The sequence below is a fragment of the Strix uralensis genome, chromosome 6 (genome assembly GCF_047716275.1).
Source record: "Strix uralensis isolate ZFMK-TIS-50842 chromosome 6, bStrUra1, whole genome shotgun sequence".
Lineage (NCBI taxonomy): Eukaryota > Metazoa > Chordata > Aves > Strigiformes > Strigidae > Strix > Strix uralensis.
The window spans coordinates 16485013-16505875 of record NC_133977.1 but is presented as its reverse complement, the minus strand read 5'-3'; the positions used below and the strand labels follow the sequence as shown (position 1 = coordinate 16505875).

General features: G+C 40.4%; 1 protein-coding gene across 8 annotated transcripts in view; it reads right to left on the bottom strand.

Annotated features, from left to right (window-relative positions):
* INO80D (INO80 complex subunit D) overlaps positions 1–14353 on the bottom strand; it is a 49664-nt gene extending 35311 nt beyond the window's left edge. For 3 of the 8 annotated variants that reach the window (XM_074872979.1, XM_074872972.1, XM_074872978.1), the window contains exons 1-4: positions 13827–14353; positions 12412–12481; positions 4549–4644; positions 4196–4442 (exon numbers count right to left, since the gene is read on the bottom strand). In XM_074872979.1, the coding sequence (XP_074729080.1) occupies positions 4196–4413 (218 nt within the window). In that variant the 5' untranslated portion in view covers positions 4414–4442; positions 4549–4644; positions 12412–12481; positions 13827–14353. The other 5 variants (XM_074872973.1, XM_074872975.1, XM_074872974.1 and 2 more) reach the window with 5 other exon arrangements.
* Between the last annotated feature and the right edge of the window lie 6510 nt (positions 14354–20863).

Below are 20863 nucleotides of genomic sequence, written 5' to 3'. Positions count from 1 at the left end.
TACGGCTACTTATTATTGTCTAAATAATTTCTTTATTACATTAAGTTGTAAGTAATAAATAAATCTAGATGAGGCAAGCTGAAAGCCAACAACGTGTGGAGTCCTTACTAGAACACACTGGAATACTGTAAATTCATACTGAGAGATGCACTTCTAAAAGTAAAATTATATAATGAGGGCTCAATAAAGCTTCCCTTAAAGTCAACAGCTCTATTCCCATAATTAAGCACTCTTTAAATATTTTGTTTGAACAAGACTGAGAGCAGTTACAACAGCACTTTTAGTATGACAGAAGAAAAAACAATAAACAAACAAAGCAAACACAAGGGATTTTTTTCCCCCCTCTTATTCCAATAAAAAGAGTTTTACTCAATGTGAATGCTTTCCTTATATTGTTCAGAACTTAAATATTGCCACCTTGTGCTTGTGCTGATGCAAGGAGGTAACACTGGCTCGTCTGCTTTCATTGTGAAAAACAAAGAGAAAGCAAAAAATAGAAAATGTGAATAAACCTATGAAAAGGTAATAAGCTTGCTAACATTCTCTGAGTTTTAGGCCATTAAGGGCTTTGCTTGTTCATACAGAATTGGCTTTATATGGCACAGAATAAAGCTTTGGCTCTTAAAACTGACCATACTGCATCACTGAAAGCCAGCTGTACCTTATGCAGGCATCACCTCTGGACACAAACCCATAGATAATGAAAATATAGATCACATGTATGTGCAGACTCCAGTACACATTGACTTGGCTCTGTGCTTTAGGGTCTGTCTATCAATTCTCTGTCTTCCAGCATAACCGAGGCTGATACACCTTGAACTAGAAGGAGCAAGAAGAACTGGGAAGAGCACTGAAGTCTTCTCTGGGTAGAAAAGACTACATGCAGGCAGTTTTGGCTAGGCATAATTTATTGGCACCAACTCAACCTTGGCCTTGTCAGGCTCTAGCTAGTCCCCTGCAGAGCTCAGCGGGCACGCACACCCATTTCCCCATCCTTCAGGTTCCACAATGGCTTTTCAGTTGGCTCTGGCCCAAACTGGCTCTGTCTTTACGTGGTGTTGCAGAGCCTGGTGCAGACATTAACTGACTCTGCGGGAACCAGTCTATAACCAGCTGAGTTAAGGCAATAAACTCTTTGAATCAGATGTAATGCCAGGGAAGGCATTAGTAGTTCACGCTCCATGGAAGACAGGTTACTGGGAAGACTGGAACAGCACCTGCAAGTAGCACAGTCCCTTTTACATAGCTCTGAGCATGAAACCCATAAGGGTCAAGCTGGCCCTACAAGAGCCAATTCTGATGTGCCTGTCTTAGTGGCTCAATTTGTCACTTCTACAACCTGTGAGTTATTCGCAGCTGACGGTATCACATTGAGTATCTAATATACCTTCTTTTCCCCTTCCTTACTCAATGCCAAAGGCACTTATTCTGTGCAGGTGAGGCTGAATGCAGTCAATACATATGGCAAGAGCAGTGGGTTGATATCCATTAAAACTATCGTAACATGAAGCACACAAAAGGTGACGGGATCTGAAGGCTTCAGCTGGACAGTTTCCCACATCATTGGGAGGGCAAGAATCCAGACAGCAAGGTTTTCCACCTACAACTGCATTCTGCTTCCCAGTACCTCCCAGACTGGTATCAAGTTCTGTCACTTATTTAAAGGAAGATTCAAGTGAACTGGAGAGCATCTTGCATATTAATAAAATATTTAAATATTTTCTTCAAAGAGGAGAATTAGAGATAAAATGGTGTTTAACCCAGCTAAATTGTAATAACCCTATACTTAAAAATTAAGTTAAACTTCATTATCTATGTGTGTACTTGGATAAGAAAGAATTAGGAGACGTATTCAGAGGAAATACAGATACAGAACCCATGTCTGTATCATCCCATATATATTCTTTAAAAAAACAAGACAGTGAATAGAGAAACTAGAGTTCAGATAAGGCAATGAAGTCATGCACTATTAATAGATTTAATTTGTAGAATGTTAATGGTTAATAAGAAATCTAATAATATAGCAGCATATTAAACATCTTTGTGGCTGGTAGCATCTCATTTGTCTGGGGTCAAGTGATAATTTTTTTAATTATCTGTGGACAGACTATGAAGCTTTTGGCATGTAATGCATGCATCCTGTTGAGACATTTCATTTTTTATAATCTTTAAAAGTATATAAGAAGATAGCTGTCAGAGCATCATACAGCCTGCTTTTGATCATGTACAGTTAGTTACATGTCTAAAACTGTGACAAAATGACCATCTGACAGTAATTTTGTACACAGAAAATTAAAAGCTACAAGTGAAGAACTCAGACATAGCAAACATCTTTATATCGAACAGAGTGTGAAAAAAGTCTCCTAAGAAACAGATACAGGTTTGCCTGCCAAAAAAAAAAAGTTTAGAGCAGGCACAGTCTTATCACTAGCATTCATTAAATTTTATTGTTAAAATTAAACTCTGCCCTGAGAAGCAGTCTTTTAAAATATTCTTTCAAACTATCACATCCTCTCATTTGAAATTAAAAGTTTATTTTCTCCTTCAGACACCTGCTGTCCTCTTCAAGTACTGTAATGTGACACTCGACATGCAATTGAATTATTCTAATATAACATACACCAGATGTCATGACCACACTTCACTTTAACTTGAGAAAAATCAAGAAGAACAAAGTGTGAACTCAATTCAAGGTGTAAAGAAAAATCTCAAATTCCATGGGAACATATGAGACCTAAAAAAGTGTCATTAAGTACTATTATTTCTATTGTTTTTAAGTATGACCCCTGGTAAACAGCAATTCTGGCTCAGTCAGCTCTTGCATCTGAAATTACAGCATGCCATTTACGCTAACAATTTCCATGATCATTTCTGTGAGCTTAGTTCCAAAGAGCCTCAACTGTACAGTGGCAAAGAAACAGTCACCGACTGTCAAATTACAGCTTAAAGTTATTCATCTTGTGCCATTTGAGCATTTGCCCTACAGCTTTTGACAAACATTCATGTTTTTTTCTCACTTCATCAGTCTCCTCAGCTGAAATGGCAGGTGAAGTGCAAGTTAATTTAGAGCACAGTCCAACTGTTGTTTCAGACAAGAGAGGGAGCTGTGAGCTGAGAAGGAAGTTATATGTAGGGCACAGTGGGAACACTGCTAATAATGCAAAAGGTTAGTGAATGGCAGCTAATAATGTGAAAGGTCAGTGAATAGCGGTTTGACTTCTTTTTGGCATATTTTGTTTATATTTTAGGTTAAAAAAATAATTTCTAACAGAACAAGCCTCAGATAGTTAACACACCCATTAATTAAATAATGTGTTACTGGCAAAACCTGCAACAATGGCTCTGAAAAATTGAAGTTATATATACCTGGCAGCCAAGATCAGACAAATTCTGCTATTTCAGTCCAAACAACACCAATGAGACTGGTGTTCAGGAAGTCTTAAAGAGCAAGGAAGAATGTCCTTGTGGTTACAGTATGGGCTGCAATTCAGGAAATCTGGTTTGAATTCCCAGCTCTCCAACAACTTCAAGCACTATCTCTTGCAAGGTATTTAATACCTGGGCACCTTGGGCATCTTCATTTGGGCAGGGAGGGGGAGAGAAATGGGGGAAGCAAAGAAGGTGACTGGACAGCACTTTCCCAGGTGGCTCATCTGTTATCAAGTCATAATTATTTTATTCCAGTAATACAACACTACAGATCAGTACCAAATCACAAACACCAAACTGTAATTCTGGATTTGTCCCTATATGTCACTGCTCCCTAAGCCCAGAAGGTATGCATTTTCCACTGTTTTCCCTGAAAAAGCAGATGGAAGTGTGCTTTTGGCACAGCTGGCCAAACAAGCAGGCCTTTTTAAGAGTATGTACTGTGAGTGACAAAGCAAATTAATTAAACAGCAGGTATTGTGTAGCAGGTTTGATCCACAGTTTATAGGGAATTTGAGAAAAGCAATGAACTCTCCCGAAAACTTCCTTGGGCATAAGTTACTGCCCACTTTCTGAGTACTTGACTCCCACAGAAAACAAAATAAATTTTACTGGTCTTAAAACAAAACCCTCAAAGAAACATCCTGGAATTCAACCCATTCAGGCCAGTTCCTCCCTCATCCTGAAACCAGGCAGCATTTTAAAAGAAAACTCAAGCCTATGTCCCAGCCACTTCCCACTTTGCAGATGGGTAACCACAACTCACCTACGGTCCTCAGATTTGGGGATGGGGTTGGTGCAGCGTTGGCTGTTATACTTGGCCACATATTCACATTGCTTGAAGGGGGCAGTCTTGTCCTCCAGAACGTGTCTGATACAGAAGGCGTAGCCGTTAAGTCGCCTCTGCTTGCACAGTTTGGGGCTATATGAGCACAAGGGCTTATTGTCAACCTCAGAGAAGTGTATGTGTTTGCCTTCATACATCACGTGACTCTATTCCTTGTGAACATCAGCTGAAAGAACCAAAATATTAACACAAATCACATAAGTGAAAAAAAACGCATTCGGTTCTAGATTGTGTGTTTCATTTTGGCAGGAAAGGAGGACTCAAAACAATACCTGATTTTAAATCTTCTGTACCATATCAGTGTTAAGAGAGAGCCCCAAGGACACCACTATCCTGGAATGATGATGAATCAAGATGAAGCAGATTGTCTAAGGAAAATATCAAAAAGGTCAATCAGAATAAAATAGATATTATTACTGCTCAGTAAGTAAGTGGCCAGATGTAGCCACTAAACCTGTCGTTCAGGTAGCATCCAATAAGCCAAATCCACTAGCACAATAGTTTTTAATCAGTAGTCACAGATCTTTGGAAACCATGAAAGGAAAATTATTGGGGGGGTAAATTCTGTTGCCACCGCACTTAAACCTGTTAAACAAAACTCCATTCATCTACCAGAAAGTGATTAGGAGCTACAAGTTGAAAAAGGTTAAGTGTCAGATAAGATCACCTGCTTTCAGGAATCAAGTTGAATGACAATTAATCCATTTGACTGCAGAGGTTTTACTTCAAGTATCTCTGCTTATAAAAATGCTGGCAACTATCCTTGCTCTGCAAAATTTTAATTTCATCAGGCAGTATAAGAATTTATTTACCACACCTGATGAACAGTCTTCAGATCTTGTAGCTGCCCACAGATTCTGCAAGCATCAATATGCAGTCCTTCCTGAGGTCATCATGGTTCTTCAGAGCTTTTCCTACCTTACTGTATTAATGCCTGTGTTTACCTAAAATAAGTAATGTCAGAGCAGTACTCCCATTGATGCCAGGAGGGCTAAAATGTCATTTCAGCAAGATGTTCATTTTTTCCCCCTAAAATAAGATTTCTACAGTACAAATCCATGCAATCATAAGGCACTTTTTCATTTCCCAACACTATGGAGTCTTTTTTTTTTTAAAAAATGATTGCCAAAAAAACCCAAACAAAAAACCCCACCCCAAAGTACCTTCAAATAAAATTAACAGTACACATATTCTGCAGCTACTCTGCTATACTCAGCTTAGCCTGCAAAAGGCAGCTTTTATTCAGAAAGGCCAGCCCAAAGCACTGGAATAAACTCTTTTGAACATTCAGTACTCAGTTCAGTTTTGTATGTGTTATATACTAAGCAAAGGAATGTACATAGAGGTGATACTCAGGAAATATGTAATAAATTAGAGGCATGTGACAAATGTACAGATTACCACCTCAATCAACTTACTTGTTCCCAAGGCCCAAAACGGCAAGAACACAATTGCAAGGAGGGAGCCTACACAGACTTTGCAGGAAAGATGCAGTACAAGCCTTCACTTCCCGCTGTATAAAAGCGCCTTGAGAAAATGACAAGCACTATGGCACTAGGAGATCTAGAAAACCAACTTTAAGTCTCTAGGGCAAAACAAAACACCCTATCACACCTCTAACAGTAAACTGCATAAACCAGGCCTTTCATTAGCACATATTTAGCTGTAGAAGCAGAAGGACAAAAGACTACTACAAATTTTAAAACACATTTAAATTCTTGAAACTGTTGTATATGCACACATGCAGCATACACAGCATACAGAATGGAGACACACGCTACAAAACGTAACACAAGTGACCCAATTAATTATTTGACAATAATAAGGATCATTTTGTATTTCCTCTTTATATACATAGCTGCCTTTCCATGCACATGTGCAAGCACACACCCTCAGGGGCAGGGGCCTGGCACTTTGTTCACATCAGATAGGCCACAACACAAGCAGGAACATCTAAGCCGCTTCCAGTCACCTTTCCCAACTTCTCTCAATGCACTGTAGGCAATATGCAAAGCACATACTATGTATATTTGAAACTAATCACTGGAGTATGATCCTTCACAACACATCAGTCTTAAGAACAAAAAACTTCATTGTTGTCTGTGCCCTTCAAAAACACAGAATGGGAAGAGGGAACTATCTCTTCTTTAACATGTTGAGAACCAAATAAACCTTTCAGACACCTTTGTTAAGGCACATACACTTCAGTATTATCCAGCAACAATGTGAAAGAAAAACATAAATCCCATGGTGACATACCCAATACAAGAGTTGTGATCTGGGTTTGGATCCCGTATGTTTGAGAGGCTGCCTCCTTCATTATTATGGTAGCAAAAGTAATCAAATGAGTCTTAACTAATTGCATCCCATACACACAACGAAGCTGACAGCCTTTTGCTCTGGAGTTTGCTTCTCTCAACAGTTAACCAAAGCTTGTATCTGGTGGCATACTGCACAGGTATGAAAAACTTGAAAGAAAAAGTGTGTCTTGCAGTCGGGGTGACTCACATGCTGCTCTCCTATTTCTCTCCATTTTATTTACCACCTTCTTTAGGCTACTACTATCATGGCTTTGCAGTTTCTGATGGATCAATGATCTTCTCCTCTTTTGCACAACCCAGCAATATTTCTTTTCTGAAGGTTATCAAGCAACAGACCAAAGAAAAAAGTGTTTCTCAGAACTGTGCAAAGTGAACAGTGAGAAGTATGTACCTGGTGTGCCTCCGTTAAGCTTCTGTAAAGAAACTGCTTCACAGTTCCCAGCCACTATAATCCTGGATTTATTCTTGTGCCCCCAGTCTTATTTTTGGATTTAACTCATAATTAAGTCTTATTTTTGCATTTAACTTGACTGTGTCAAGGCAGGCATAGTATTTTACTTCTCACTTGTCTGAAAGATACAGGGCACAAGTACAATGCCACATGAAACACTGAAGCAAAAATACTAACAATAATCCTCAGGGAAACCAATGAGCTTGAACATGAATTTTTGGGTCTATATATACACTGAGAGAAGCTCATGCAAATATAACCTTGTTAAAAATTCTGATAGGAATCAATGAGTGCAACTACAGTGCAACGAACAAAAAGAAAGCTAATATACCTAGCAGCCACTGTTATATAAATCCTGCCCCCCAGCAACTCCCTCAAACATGCAATTATATCTTTATTGGTAGATTTCTACACAGACTCCCCGAAAGACAGTGGCACTATCTGGATACACTGTCAGGATCAGAGACTGAAGTTGTACTTAATCTGAAAAAAAAAAAAAAAAAAAAGAGCTTTTTCTTTTTACTTCCATAGCATACCAAATATATTTTTATTTATATATATATATAAAAATAACAAAGACTTTTAAATCTACTGATTCTGATTTAATCTGATGCAGTAGTTTATTTTAAGCAAAACATACAGAAGTTCTTAGCAGAGCTTTTTGCTGCTACATAAAAAGTAGCACAAGCATGGAATAGGCACATGTCGCTTAACTGAAGAGAACTGAAACTACACTTAGCTAAATAGCGGGTGGGGGAGAAATTATTTTTGTCCCACAGGATTCAGTAAGAGATGACGGAAACATGGACTTCCCCTGGAAAAATCAAATGCTTAAGCAGCTGTACTTCACTGCAAAAAATATCAGGGTACAAACTTTCTGGAAGCTGTTTTGGGTTTTGCATTTATAATCTACACTGAACCTTTCTACAGCTTCAACAGAAACATAACTTATGCCTGCATTCGCTCAAACTAGCTTTAGCCACAATCCATGAATAAGAAATTAGATGCTGCTTCTTGAGGAACCTGGATTTTCCTTGAACAACTGCTTCTAAAGAAAAGATTTTGAGCTAGTCAGAAGCAACGGGGCAAAGAACAGAAAAGAATCCAAAAATGTGTGCCATTGCCAAATGAAGACATGACTGAGGTTCAAAAAATCACAGTAGGGGATAAAGTGAATATAGAATGGTCATATACCATATCACACAGTATTAGAACTATGGGTACTTGATGAAGCTAGTAAGAGATTGACTCAAAACATATTAAAGAAGTACTTCTTCATTTTTACTACTCATGGGTAGTGAAGTAGAACTTGCTGTCAGAGGAGGCTATGGAAGCAGACAGTATCATCAGATTCAAAAAGACAATAGGAAAGTTCATAGACAGTGGGGACATAAGTGATGCACCTGCTAGCATGTCTAATTTAACAAATATGGATGGTGGAGGAGCAAGAGAAGAAAACACTAAAAAGTGGCTGGGCTTTCACGCTCTTCCTAAATAGCATCACTTACTCCTACTGCCCAAGACAGAACACTAGGTTGGATCGACCCCTGATCTGACCCAGCAGATATTTCTCACATTCTTAAGAGGTTACCACTAATATTTGTAATTTGATAACACATTCATTTCTCCTTTTCTCCCATTTTTTATTCCTGAGCAGCTGACTGGAAGAAAATCTCCTCCCCCTGACGAAAGCCCTATCTGGACATGTGAAGAGCAATCAACTTAGCATGCCAGCAAGGCTTTGTAGCAAGGACAGGCAGGACACAGAGCAAAGCCACACTCCGCGACAACATCACTTAGAGCAGAGCTACTTGTCCTGCTGAGTGCAGCCACTGGTGGTCCATAAAACAACAGAAGGTGGTTTGCAAAGTGACTGTAAAAAGAGAAATGAAAGACTTAAATACACACAGGTACACACCTGCGCAACTGTCATTACCTGCTGTCAGGCACAGGAAGAAGCCAGCTCCCAACTGCTTTTAGTACTGGCAAGCAGGCATAATCAGTTCCCTTGCAGCACATATCAGCTCCAAGACAACAAAGCTGCAGCTCTGCACTCCACATACCCTCTCCCAAAACTGTTAAACTCCTTCAGAGAGGCTGGGAAAAAGTGTAGCAGGAAGCTCTGGGGGGCAATCTTTGCTAGACCGTACTGAGTATCAGCATTACATCATATAAAAATTTGTTACCTGACATCATCTGTAGTCTACATAGAAGTTAGTGGCCTAGTCACTATTATTCGCCCAAAGCATTATAGCCCCAAAACTCCATTGCTAATTTTGAGAAAACACTGTGCTGAAAATATTAGAATATTTTAAATCATGTGGGTTGGATACATTCTTAAACATATGCTCAGAACTTGACATTCAACATATGTAAGACCCTTTTAGGCAATGGAATCCCCAAAAGCATTGTAAATTGCAAGGCAATTATATGTCGTGGTTAAAAGATGTATAATTAAAAGGACTGAGCTCAGAGCTTCACACATTGCATCCAAACAAAAGCCACGATTAAAGAGGTCTTAAATGTGTTGTTTTGCATTTGCTAGTACTAGCACAGATTTCATGTTAAATTGCTTGGTGTGTTCATGACATCTCACAGACAAGGCACAATCATCTACATATGCTTCCAAAATCATCAGCTTGGGGCCAGAAATGGAACATGGATCTCCAAGAACCTCAGCTTTTCCACAAACACAAATAGCATAAATAGTAGTTTTACTGATTCCTCAACTTGACCAAGAAAGAACAATTCCCTGCGTTGTCACTATCTGACCCTTTTGCTGAGACTAAGAGTAAATACATAGATTTTAAGATGTTTGGGCAACATAGAATTTCATCCACTCAGAGATGAACACAGATCTTAAAAATCACTGCAAAAAGACATGTATTTAAAGCTACATTACAGTAAAACCTTTCAGTCAGTATGAGTAAAAAATATAAGAGAGAAAGCAAAAACATTCATTTTTTTCTATTTCGTACTAAGAGACTTTAGGCAACAAGTACCTCTCTGTGAAGTGCCCTGTTCTATCAAAAGAAGCTGCACCATATCTAATTGTGGTCAACATCAACACCACAAAGTTTTAACTTCTGTCCCCGTTCTGCGATCTAACCATAACTTTGGCTTAGTTCTGGTCATTTAACAGCTTAATTCTCTACCGTATATGCTCAGCTACCAAACCAAGATTGCTGTAATTTTGGAAACAAGAGTCTTTTTGTTAGTAAAAGCATCCAAACTGACAAAAATCACTGGGAAGACCAAAGTCAACTACAAGAGTTCCTGTAGAGAACTTTTATTAACTAGAGTACAATCCTTACTCAAGGAGGCCTCTGAAGAGCCCTGCACAAGTCAAGGTACTGCACACACATGCAAGTACCCTGACAGATCAAGACACTTAACATGCTATGATCTTACTAGACATTTTTAGTTATCAGCTGGAATCGTATTTTGGACTACTTTTTTTCATATGTTAAAATCTACCTTGGAAGACAGAAGCAGCAACACTGTCCTCATTATGCCTTTTTAGAAAGCTTATTATATTACTTCAACTCTGCAAAAAGGCAGTTTATATTGCATAAGGACGTCTGACATATTAGCAGAAAGCAGCAGTATATTTCAGGCAATACTGGTAATACACATTATGTTTCAGAAAATAATGCAATAAATACAGAATTAGATTTAAATATTATTCCTAATAATAACAATGGCTAGAGAACTTAGACTTGTGCAAGTTTCAATCAACAGCAGAAAACATAACTAAGAGGAGGAAAATAACTCTTTTTGTTCCAAAACTGAACAGGTGGTTCTTTTTGTTTTCCTACACAAAATGAAATTAAGCAGGAATTTTAAATTCAGCTAATTCACTCATCTGATAAACAGTACCTTAAAGAAAACATGACTAAGACAGCCCAAAGCCTAAAAAACAACAAACATTTGAGACTCTAGGAATTTTAGAAACTTCAAAGAATTTCTAAAGAGAAAAGAGGTTAATTAGGAAGATTCATAACTGTCGCTAACAGTGCATTCCTATAGATTTCAATAAAATAATTTCCTAAACATGGCTCTTCCTGACCTAAGGTTCAAGGCAGGCTCCGTATCTTTGGAAGTCTTTTGAACAAGGATTTCTCTATTCGAGCAGAAGGTCTCAGGCCCCAGTCCTGCAATCACATCCTCACAGGCAGATTCTCGTGCTCGCACAGAAGCACACTTATTTCAATGTGGCTATAAACAGGCCCAGGTTTTGACAGGACGAGCGGGGCTGTAGAAAGGCAGCCTTCAGATGCAGCAATAAATGGAACATTTAGGCCATTGCAACATCGCAGAAATGCATTTTAAAAAGTATCTCAAAATATCAAAACCATGATCCTGAGAGAAAGCAGAGACTAAATGTACCACAGCATACCTTGCATCTGTACTTGAACAAAAAAAAACCTGCTGCAAGTCTAAGTCTTTTATTTATTTAAATAACAGATAACCTGCACTTGCAAAAGAGGTTAAACAAAATACCTTAGTCTTATTTTTAGTCTCAATACTGCAAAGACAAACAAGCTTATTTTCACATAATACAAGAATATCATTCTTGCTTCACTAGGAATACTCAATAAATAAAGCATTAGAGCTCCTTACAGAGCAGCCTTTCAGCAGTTATAAGCTATCAAAGTTTCAATATGGTATTACAATAAATTTGTACCTCCTGAGGATTTACTATACTGTGAGAACACGGTACAAGTAACTCTGTAGGACCCGGCCCTACATGCAAATTCATCCACTCATCATAAAAATATAGAAACATTGAAATACCTCCCCCTACGTAAATTTTGGGTTGCTTTCTGTACATAACTTAGCTTCACAATTAATAAAACTTGTCTGATGTACGTATATACTGCCAACAAATCACATAAAAGGCTGGAGATGGCTGTGAAAAAGTCACCAGGTTGTGACAGTTTCATACGAAACATGAGCACCCCGGTTCAGCAACCAGCAGTGGTACCTGATGGGTATGGCCTTAGCGTGAAACACTGCCAGTACAGGGGTGCCCATAGGAGAGGACACTCAACTACAGGGGAATGATGCATTGCCCTCAATTTGCCAATTTTCCTTTTAAGTCTACCAATCTTCAAAAATTGAGAACAGCCTTAAAATAAACCATCGTATGTTGTTAAGTAACAAAGTTAGAACTAACTATAGATCTACATATTTTAATCAGATGGTATAATATAAGGCTTTAAGGTAAACATTACTGTCATTTCCAAAATTCATTTGAGGTTACCCATGCAAAGCCATTAGCATTTTGAGCTAAAAGACATATTAAGGAACATTTGACCAAAACTACACATATCCCACATTAGAAACTGGAGCTATTTCACCTGTGCGGGGTGAAGTGTGTTGGTGGGTTTTCCAATGGGCTCACTTCACAACTACCAGACGTTCTTTTCCCTGAAAAAAAGGATCCTTTCATTTTCAGCTCGGGGCGGGGGGAGGCGAGGCACCCATAAGGGACCCCCACCCCAGCAGGACCCCAGCCCGCGGGGAGAGCTAGGGTACCCCAGCAGGGACACGAGAGGGGGCCAGGGCCCAAGTCCAGACACAGCCCTTTCTGTGTAGGGGCCACTGAGGCGCTCCCTTCCCCTGGCTGCGGGGCCAGCGGGCTGTCGCCCCTGTCCCGCTGATGCCAACCGGTCCTGGGACAGTGGGGGGTGGCTGAGAGACCCCGGCCCAGGCCCCGGCGGGGCTGGGGTGGCTGCCAGCCCCGGCACGTGGCGGGTGGAAAGGCGAGGCAGCCCCTCACTCCTGTCCCTTGCGCCCACCTTCGGGGGCCGGTCCGGGGCCCCCATGTGCCAGCGGCCGCGCGGGGGGGGCGGGGGAGCCACACTGGCGGCCTCCCCACACCCTCAAAACCGCCCCCCACTCCCTTCCAAAAAGTTGCAAGGCGAATCAGCCCGCCGCCAGCCCAGTGGAGGGGGGACACCGGCGGGGGAGAAAGGGGGGACAGGACGGGACGGGGGGGCCGCGGCCGCGTCCCGGGGCGCCCCCACCCCGCCGGACCCGTCCTCACGGCCGCGGGCGCGAGGCGGGCGGCGGCGGCGAGGGGGGAAGCACCCTAAAAACGCCACGAAACTTTCCAGGCCGCGGCCGGCGCGGCCCCGCGGGACCGGCACCGCCTCCGCCGTGGCGGCCCCGGACCGGGTTGGGGGAAGGGGCACCCCCACCCCCCCCACCCCGGCCACTACCACCCATTAAAAGTGATTTCGGCAAATTAATGCCGCCCCCAGCCCCCCCCGTCCCGCGGTCCCCCTCGACCCGCTGCCCCGCGCGGGGGGGGGGGAGGGGGGGGCAGCGGCCCCGGCCGAGGCGCCCCCGCCGCCTCCCCCCGGCCACCAAGCTCCGGCGGCGGCGGGGCTCGGCCCGCTTTGGGCCCGGGGCCCGGCGCGGGGGGCCCAGCGGGGCGGGGAGCGGAGCTGGCGGGCCGCGCCGCGCTGAGGCCTAGCGCCCCCCCGCCCCCGTTCTCCCCCCGCCGCCCTTCACCTTCCAGGCAAACGTACCACGGCGCCGCGCCCCGACCCTCCCGCTGGGCCCCGGCAGCCGTCTCACCCCCCTTCGGCGCTCCTCTCGGCGCCCGAAAGCCTCAAAAACCCCCCCGGATCCCCTCACCCCCCGCTGCGGCCTACACCGCCCCGGCCGATCCCCGGGCTCGCGTAGCCCGCCTCCCCGCCCGCCCTGCACGCTTCGCACCGCCTGCCGCGCTACGCGAGCCCGGGGATGCAGGCCGGGCCTGGCTTACCTTTCCAGCTGCTTTTTTTTTCTCCTCTCTCTCCTCTCCCCCCTTTCCCTCTGTTGGGCTGACAGATCAGAGTTTCCTCCCCAGCAGAGGGACTGGGAATGGGCTCGGGCTCTGTGCTGAGGAGCTGCTGCCCCCCTGGCTCTGAGAAGATCCTGCTTTTTGTGGGGAGGAAGCTTTGGGGGCTCTTTATTATTTTAAAACTACAAAGTGCTCAGAGGGTAGGTGATTATTAAGGGGAATCCCTGAATATATTCTCCAGCAAAGAAGGCAGGGCTGCTGGGGCTGCTCAAGAAGAGAGCCAGCAGCCTCCTACAGCACCACTACAGGCACTGAGAGGACATAACATCAGAGAGCGGCTCCTCTGCCCTCCAAAACAACAACTTTCCTACCATCTTGGAGGTAGTAGAGAGGGAGAGAGGGAGGGGGAAAAAAAGTACAGAAGGTTTTTATAAAGTGTCAATTTGGGGGAGGGAGCCAAATGGCCAAAATCAAATTTTTTATCATTGATGTGACTTTTTATTTTAAATAAAAATAAAATACAAAGGCACGTGGCTGAAGAAATAATTTTCTTTATAACCTGTTAAGATCAGCTTTCTGGAAAAAAAAAAAATTAAAGGAGGTATGGTAAAAAAATGTTATTTTTAGTAACTTTGTTTTTCTTTAAAAATTAAAAATGCGTATTTTTTCCCTGTCATTTATAAAGTTGATAACTTTTTTGTCGTTGTGTGATAGTTCTAAAAATTAGTATATAATTGTGAAAGTTAGTGTAACTTTTTTTTTGGTACTCGTACTCTCAGTAGAACAAGCGAGATTGATGTGGGATAGTTTGGCGTTAACTGTACCATTACATCTCTCAAGGTATTGTAAATAAAACTGGTAAAACTGAACGTACAGGTAGGAAAAAATAGCTTTTTTTTTTCCCTCCCCCCCCCCGCTAAGCCATGTAGAGAAGCTATGGGGGATTTAATGCAAGTGAGTGGAACCTGTGATATATTCTGAGAAATTCTGCTAATCTGTCATAAATTTAGCATTGTCTGCCCTTCAGGATGGGATGTGAAAAAATAAAGCTCATAGCAAGAAATTTGGAGGCAATAGTTGAGTTTCACTTTTAATGTTTTCAAAGCACTTTACAGCGTTCTAAAATCTGGTTTAGTTAAGTTACTGTTTTGATTCCTGGTATTTAGTTACTGCTTTGTTCCTGATATTTATGAATACTATTATTCCTGAATACGGAGTTGAGAAATGCTATAAATTTATACTACAGTATCTTGCAATATAAAGTAGACGTGTTTTTCTTTGTTGCAGATGTTTTTATTAGATTGTAAAAAATGTATGAACTGCTGTCGAAACAATGTGAGATGCTATGGTGTATCTATAGGTGAAGACACTGATCGCTGTATTCAGCAGACCTATGATAATGTTTCTTGCGATAGAATTATGCACAGCCCTGTTCAGAGATAAACTGCAAAGATGCCTTTTTATTTGTCCTGAAGGAAGAGGAAATAATTAGGAAACTAATGAGCTATACATAAAAAAAATGGATTTAAGTTTTTTCCATTGTAAAAATTCAGGTGCTATAGGCTAATTGAACTGCAGTCAGACTAAGGTCATATGAATGAAGGTATTGAATTGCTTAGTATGTTATCAACCTCTTCCCCTCCTCTGTCAAATTTGAAATATGTTGTTTTAACTCAGTTACTGTAATCTTAAAAAAAAAAAATTATTCCTGAATTTAGATAAATTCCCTTTTCACAACATAATTTGTGTTTGCCTAGCTGGTATAGTGAGCGTAGTTTCTGTGTTTATAGTGGGGTTTTGTTTAGATAAATTAGTTTGAATTAAAGTATAATTAAAAGTTAGCTGTTCTATGTGTCAAACTGTGTATTTTTTGTTCAGCAGGAATTTTTTAAAGTTATGGTTAGTCTACCTAGCACACTTTAATAATCCAGAGTGGTGTATTCTGTGGCATTATTGCATAGGAGCTGTTTTTCTGTATCATATTATTAATCCATTAAATGCATTATTCTGCTCTGACATTAGAAAAAAAAATCAAATGTTACTCTTATATCGTATTTTAAAAGATTTTGTATTTTGTATAGAAGTAATGCGATAATTAGGGCACTTCATAATCTTACCAGTTATTATTGTGTGCTTTGGAGCATGAAGTATAGTGATTCTTTTTGTAAGATGTTTAAACAAAAAATACTTTTATATTCTATATCTAAAATTCATTACAGGAATGACAGGGATTACAAATGTTGGTCATATGTGGGATGATTAAAAAAACCTTTTGAAATATTATGAATACATTATCCCAATGGATTCAGAAATTCAACAAATGCAGCATGAACTAATATTTCCTTTTCTTTTATTCTAAATAAATAAAGGACCAAATTCTCAGACCCCAGTTTTGCAAGTGCTTGCAGGCCTGATTAATAATTCAGAAGTGTTTGAAGAATCACTTAATACTTACCTGCGTAAAAGTTTTGCCAAGTCGGTAGGGTTTTGCTAGAGTCCCAAATTCAAGTTTCTGCACTAAGTGATGTCTTGTATCTAGCACTATGTTGAACAAGAGAATTACTACTTTTAACTGCAATTCAGTAGTTCACTATAATTCAACTATAATTCAAGTTAGTTCTCTTTATTGCCCTATTAAGACATTTTTAGTGTTTTAGGAAGAGAGGCATGCCATGAACAACTGGTCTATACTGAGTCTTTCTGTGGGACTCTTGAGAGCACACCGAGGGGTATCTTAGTGTTTTTTTTAAATGGGATGCAGATGATACAACATGTTAGAGAAATGGCTATGAAAGCACTTGAGAACCTGAACACAGAAACAATATTAAACCCTTTATTTGGCTTATGTGCTTGACTTCGCAGATACTGAGTTTAATCGGATTACTTGCATGCCTAAATTTAAACATGCATCATAGTAGCATTGCACATTTTGGTGACATCCTGAGATCTATTTGATGTGTGTTAATTGCAAAGCCAGAATGTTAAGTGATAGGAGAATCATTTTGAATCTAGTTTGGAATGGGAAAAGTGAAATAGGATATTTTTTAGTGTCTTGTACAAAAAAAAAAAAAAAGAATCTTTTTAAGGAGGACAAAGTAAAGAGGAAAAATTCACTAGATCTTAGTTACACGGACTATTGTGTAATCATTCAACAGATAAATTAAAATCTGTATGTTATGGATGGAGGAATTTATTTAACAACACTTTATTTACCTGAGAGGATTAAAAGGATTTGCTTTTCAGTAACTTACTAAAAATTGCAAATATTAATTTAATTGTTTTGCTGACAACAAAATGTTATACAGTAACACCCTAAAGGAGCAAAGTGCTAGCTTTAGTAATGCAGAATTAAAAGGTTTTTTAAAAAAATTGGTTTTGGACAAGACTCTTAAGTTGGGAGATGCATCATTTTGATAGAGTAGAGCAGTACTCTGAAATTATGTTGGGGAACAAATTGGAGACCTGTACAAGGACAGTATGTAAACCCAAAGCAAGAAGCATCTCCCCTGTACAACATGAAGAATTGTATTCTGGAAATTCCATTTCTTCATTACAGAATAGGTCTGTCTGCCTTGACTTTAAAGTGGCCGCATCCCTGAACCAACCACTCCAGCCAGTAAATGTCTTGTATGCTTGAGCAGAGTGGTCAAAGAACATTAGTGTTCCTAAATCACTAGTTTCTGGCTAATGAGGCATACTTTACTGCTGTGTCTCACTGGTGTTAATAGTGAGACAGAGGGCAGTGACGTAGTGAATAAGCTTTGTGAGTCTAATAAAAGTAATGGAGAAGATGCTTTAGGTTGTATACCAGTTACTGGAGGAGGATGCATCAAGAAATGAACCTTGACTCTCTCCCAAGGTCATATGCACCCCGACTGCAGACCTCAGGAATTTCCAAAGCATGATTTAGACTCTGTGCATGTGGTGAAGAGTCTGGGGCTTTCAGCAAATAGTGTTATAATGTCAGCGTCTTGGTGTTATTGCTTGAAAGTCACATACGTTCTGAGGAGACAGTTCCAATGTCTTCAAATGCTAGTGAAAGAGATCGGCAATATATTTAAAATGCAGGTGAATATTGTGAAGGGGATGAACAACTCTTAAGTGTGAGATGTTCATTAGAGACTTTCATATATAAAGCCACACTGTATAGAAGATCTTGTCTTCAGGCATTTAAACACTGAAAAGGGTGACAAATAAAAAACAAAATTATGGTTAGACGCATTCTTAAGCAATGTCTTGAGCAGCAGTTTTATGTGGTACTGGTTTATTTAATTGTGGTAAGCTCTAGGGTCAAGCTAACCATTAGAGCCCAGCATAATAGTATTATTGAAAAGCACTTGTTCTTATTTTTCAACAACTCTTTAACGCAGAAATTTTATTGCAGTGGTTGTCTCTAGCATATCTGAATTTCAGTTACCCTGTCTGCTGCAGTAGTATGTCTTTGATAACCGGCATGCTTTTTGCTGCTTTTCCAAACATCAGAATCCCTATACTGAAAATATTGTCTACAGTCCAAGAATTTTTCTCTAACAAATACACCCAAGTTATGGCATAAATTCAGCTTCTTAATTCAGCTGCTAAACCCCTTCAAACCCATGTTTCAGTGCACTCCTACGTGGCAGATAGCACAGCTGAAAGTATAGGACAAGCCATATGTAGAAGAGAGTAACTTTGCTTTACTTCATTTAAAGTCTAAATGCTAGCAAAGCAACAAAGTACAGATGACGAGCCTTGTTTTCCTGAGTCTTAGGGGCTTCATTAAAGCTTATTGGAGCAATGGGAATTTTGCTGTGGATTTCAGTAGGAGCATAGTTGCAAAAGTATTTAACCAATTGGGAGCAGACGTATGCTAGCTATCGCATGATAATGTAATTAATTGATAGTGAACTGTACTGAAAGTAGTAATTAACTAAGACTTAACTAATGTGTTCTTCATTATCAATGTGTGTTTTAATCTGCATTAAATAAATGGTATTGTCTTCCAAAAGCTCAGCAAAGACAAAATAGTAAGACTGTTAATTGTGGGAAGGCTGTCCAGACTACATGACAGGCATCTGTGGAGACTTCTTTAAATAGAAGACAAGTGAATGGAATAAACTGTTCCAGCAGAATGCTCTACTACAGTCCCATTTTACTGGGAAGCCCCCTGTTAATTCAAAATATACTATTGTATCTTTGCTACCTGCTTCTGTCTGTTGATACTTCATTAACTGTAATTGTAGTGGTTAAGAAGCTACACACTTTGTCACCAGTCCTTCTTTCTGCTATTTGGTTATTCATTTACAATCAGGTTAGAGTGGGTCTTGGTCACCACTGCAAACCAGAAAGATGAGAATTCCCACTCTGGATGAAATCAGCAATCTCTTGGTCTTCTGAGAGTAGCCAGTATAAGATGCTTCAAAGAAAGGTGTGGAATACCTTGTGATGGATAATTCAGAAATGAAAAAACATGCAGGACGGGATCTTTCAAAAACAGTTGAAGTTGAGCTAACATCAAAGCATGAGGCTTAATTAGTCTAGGGTCATGCGATCCCAGTGGATTTTGAAAGTTATTACACATGAACCTTTTTGCTCTTAGTATGTTTTGTTTGATGCATGGTTCTCATCTCTGATCCATTTCAAACAGACACAGGTGTACAGAAGGTGACAAGAAGAAATAAAATTATTTATTTGAAGTACTAGTTAAGCATATTCAAAATTCAGTATTAGCATCAGAGTGAGGACGTCTCTACCAGCTATTATGCCTTACTATACAGAGGCCTCTAAATCTCAGCAGGCTTACTCAGCCCTAGGCACTGTGAATGGATGGTTGCATGTAGCCAGAGGAAAACATTTATTAACAGCATTTAGCATAGCAGGCTCTGCTGATTATGGAGTCACTCACAGAGAGTTTGAATCGCAAGGTTTTGTATACATTGCCTGGTGACTCTCTGTGCCATTCCTCTGCTGTGCTCAGCTGTGGGGAGTTGGGGATACTCAAGTGCTTTGGGACACATTGCTGACATCATTCCATCAGCTAAAATGTGTTACTGTGAAGTGTCTTTTGGATAAAACCTTACAGAACAGAGGGGACAGTGACTCGTATAAGCCCCCCCCCCCCCCAGCTAAGGATCTGGTGTGTTTCTGTACAAAATTTTCCTTGTGACTCTGTAAGCTTCAGTGTTTAATTTCCAAAGGTACCTGTGCCCATGTGACATTTTATGAATAATAATGAATAGTTATCTGTTAATATAAATAAATAATAGGGTTGTTGGGTTGTTTTTTTTAAAATAGGAACTTAAAAACTGCTTCTTGAGCAGGGCAACTTCTCAGGTAACTCAGAGAGCTTACCCCATAAAACGTGTTCTTGTAGTCCTGATAAAAAGCTTACTTCAGTTGTTAGTGAAGTCCTTAACTTTTAGGTGCACTTCGTAATTCCTCACTTACTTGTTGCTAATTTTTTTCCAATGATGGTAGTCACAATTAAGTCCTCTTCTATCAGTTTGCTTGTTAGCACTTTTTCTGTTCATGTCCTGCCAGCGTCTTGAAAGAGTCAGTCTCTCAACCCTTCATCGCTGAAGGTAATTTCATCTAATTGCATATTCAAAGGACAACAAAACAAATAATTAAGAGACTGTCTTGTTTAGGGAGAGGATGTTTTGGCCATTGTTTGGAGTATTTTGAGGAGCAGGTATGTGGGGACAGGGATAGACGTGAGGTTGTGTTACCTTCTCTCTCCGGATTAAGGCTGATGCCAGGCTGCCGCTCAGCTTTTTCTTGAGCTCTATGAATTTTAGCTGCTTTCCTGTGGGCTTCAGTGGCAATACAGAGTGCATCCCCCAGCAGAGCAGACAGCAGCCACTATCTTGCAAGCATCTATCAGCCTCAGAAGAGGCATTGATCCCAAATCTTTTACTTCCTGGAGAAATGCCACAGCCACTTCCTTTTCTGCCTTGAGCTACACTTCAAAATACATTAAAGAAAATGAGTCAGTTACAACTATTTTTATGAATGGCCTAGTTTGTTGGCTCTTTCAGAGT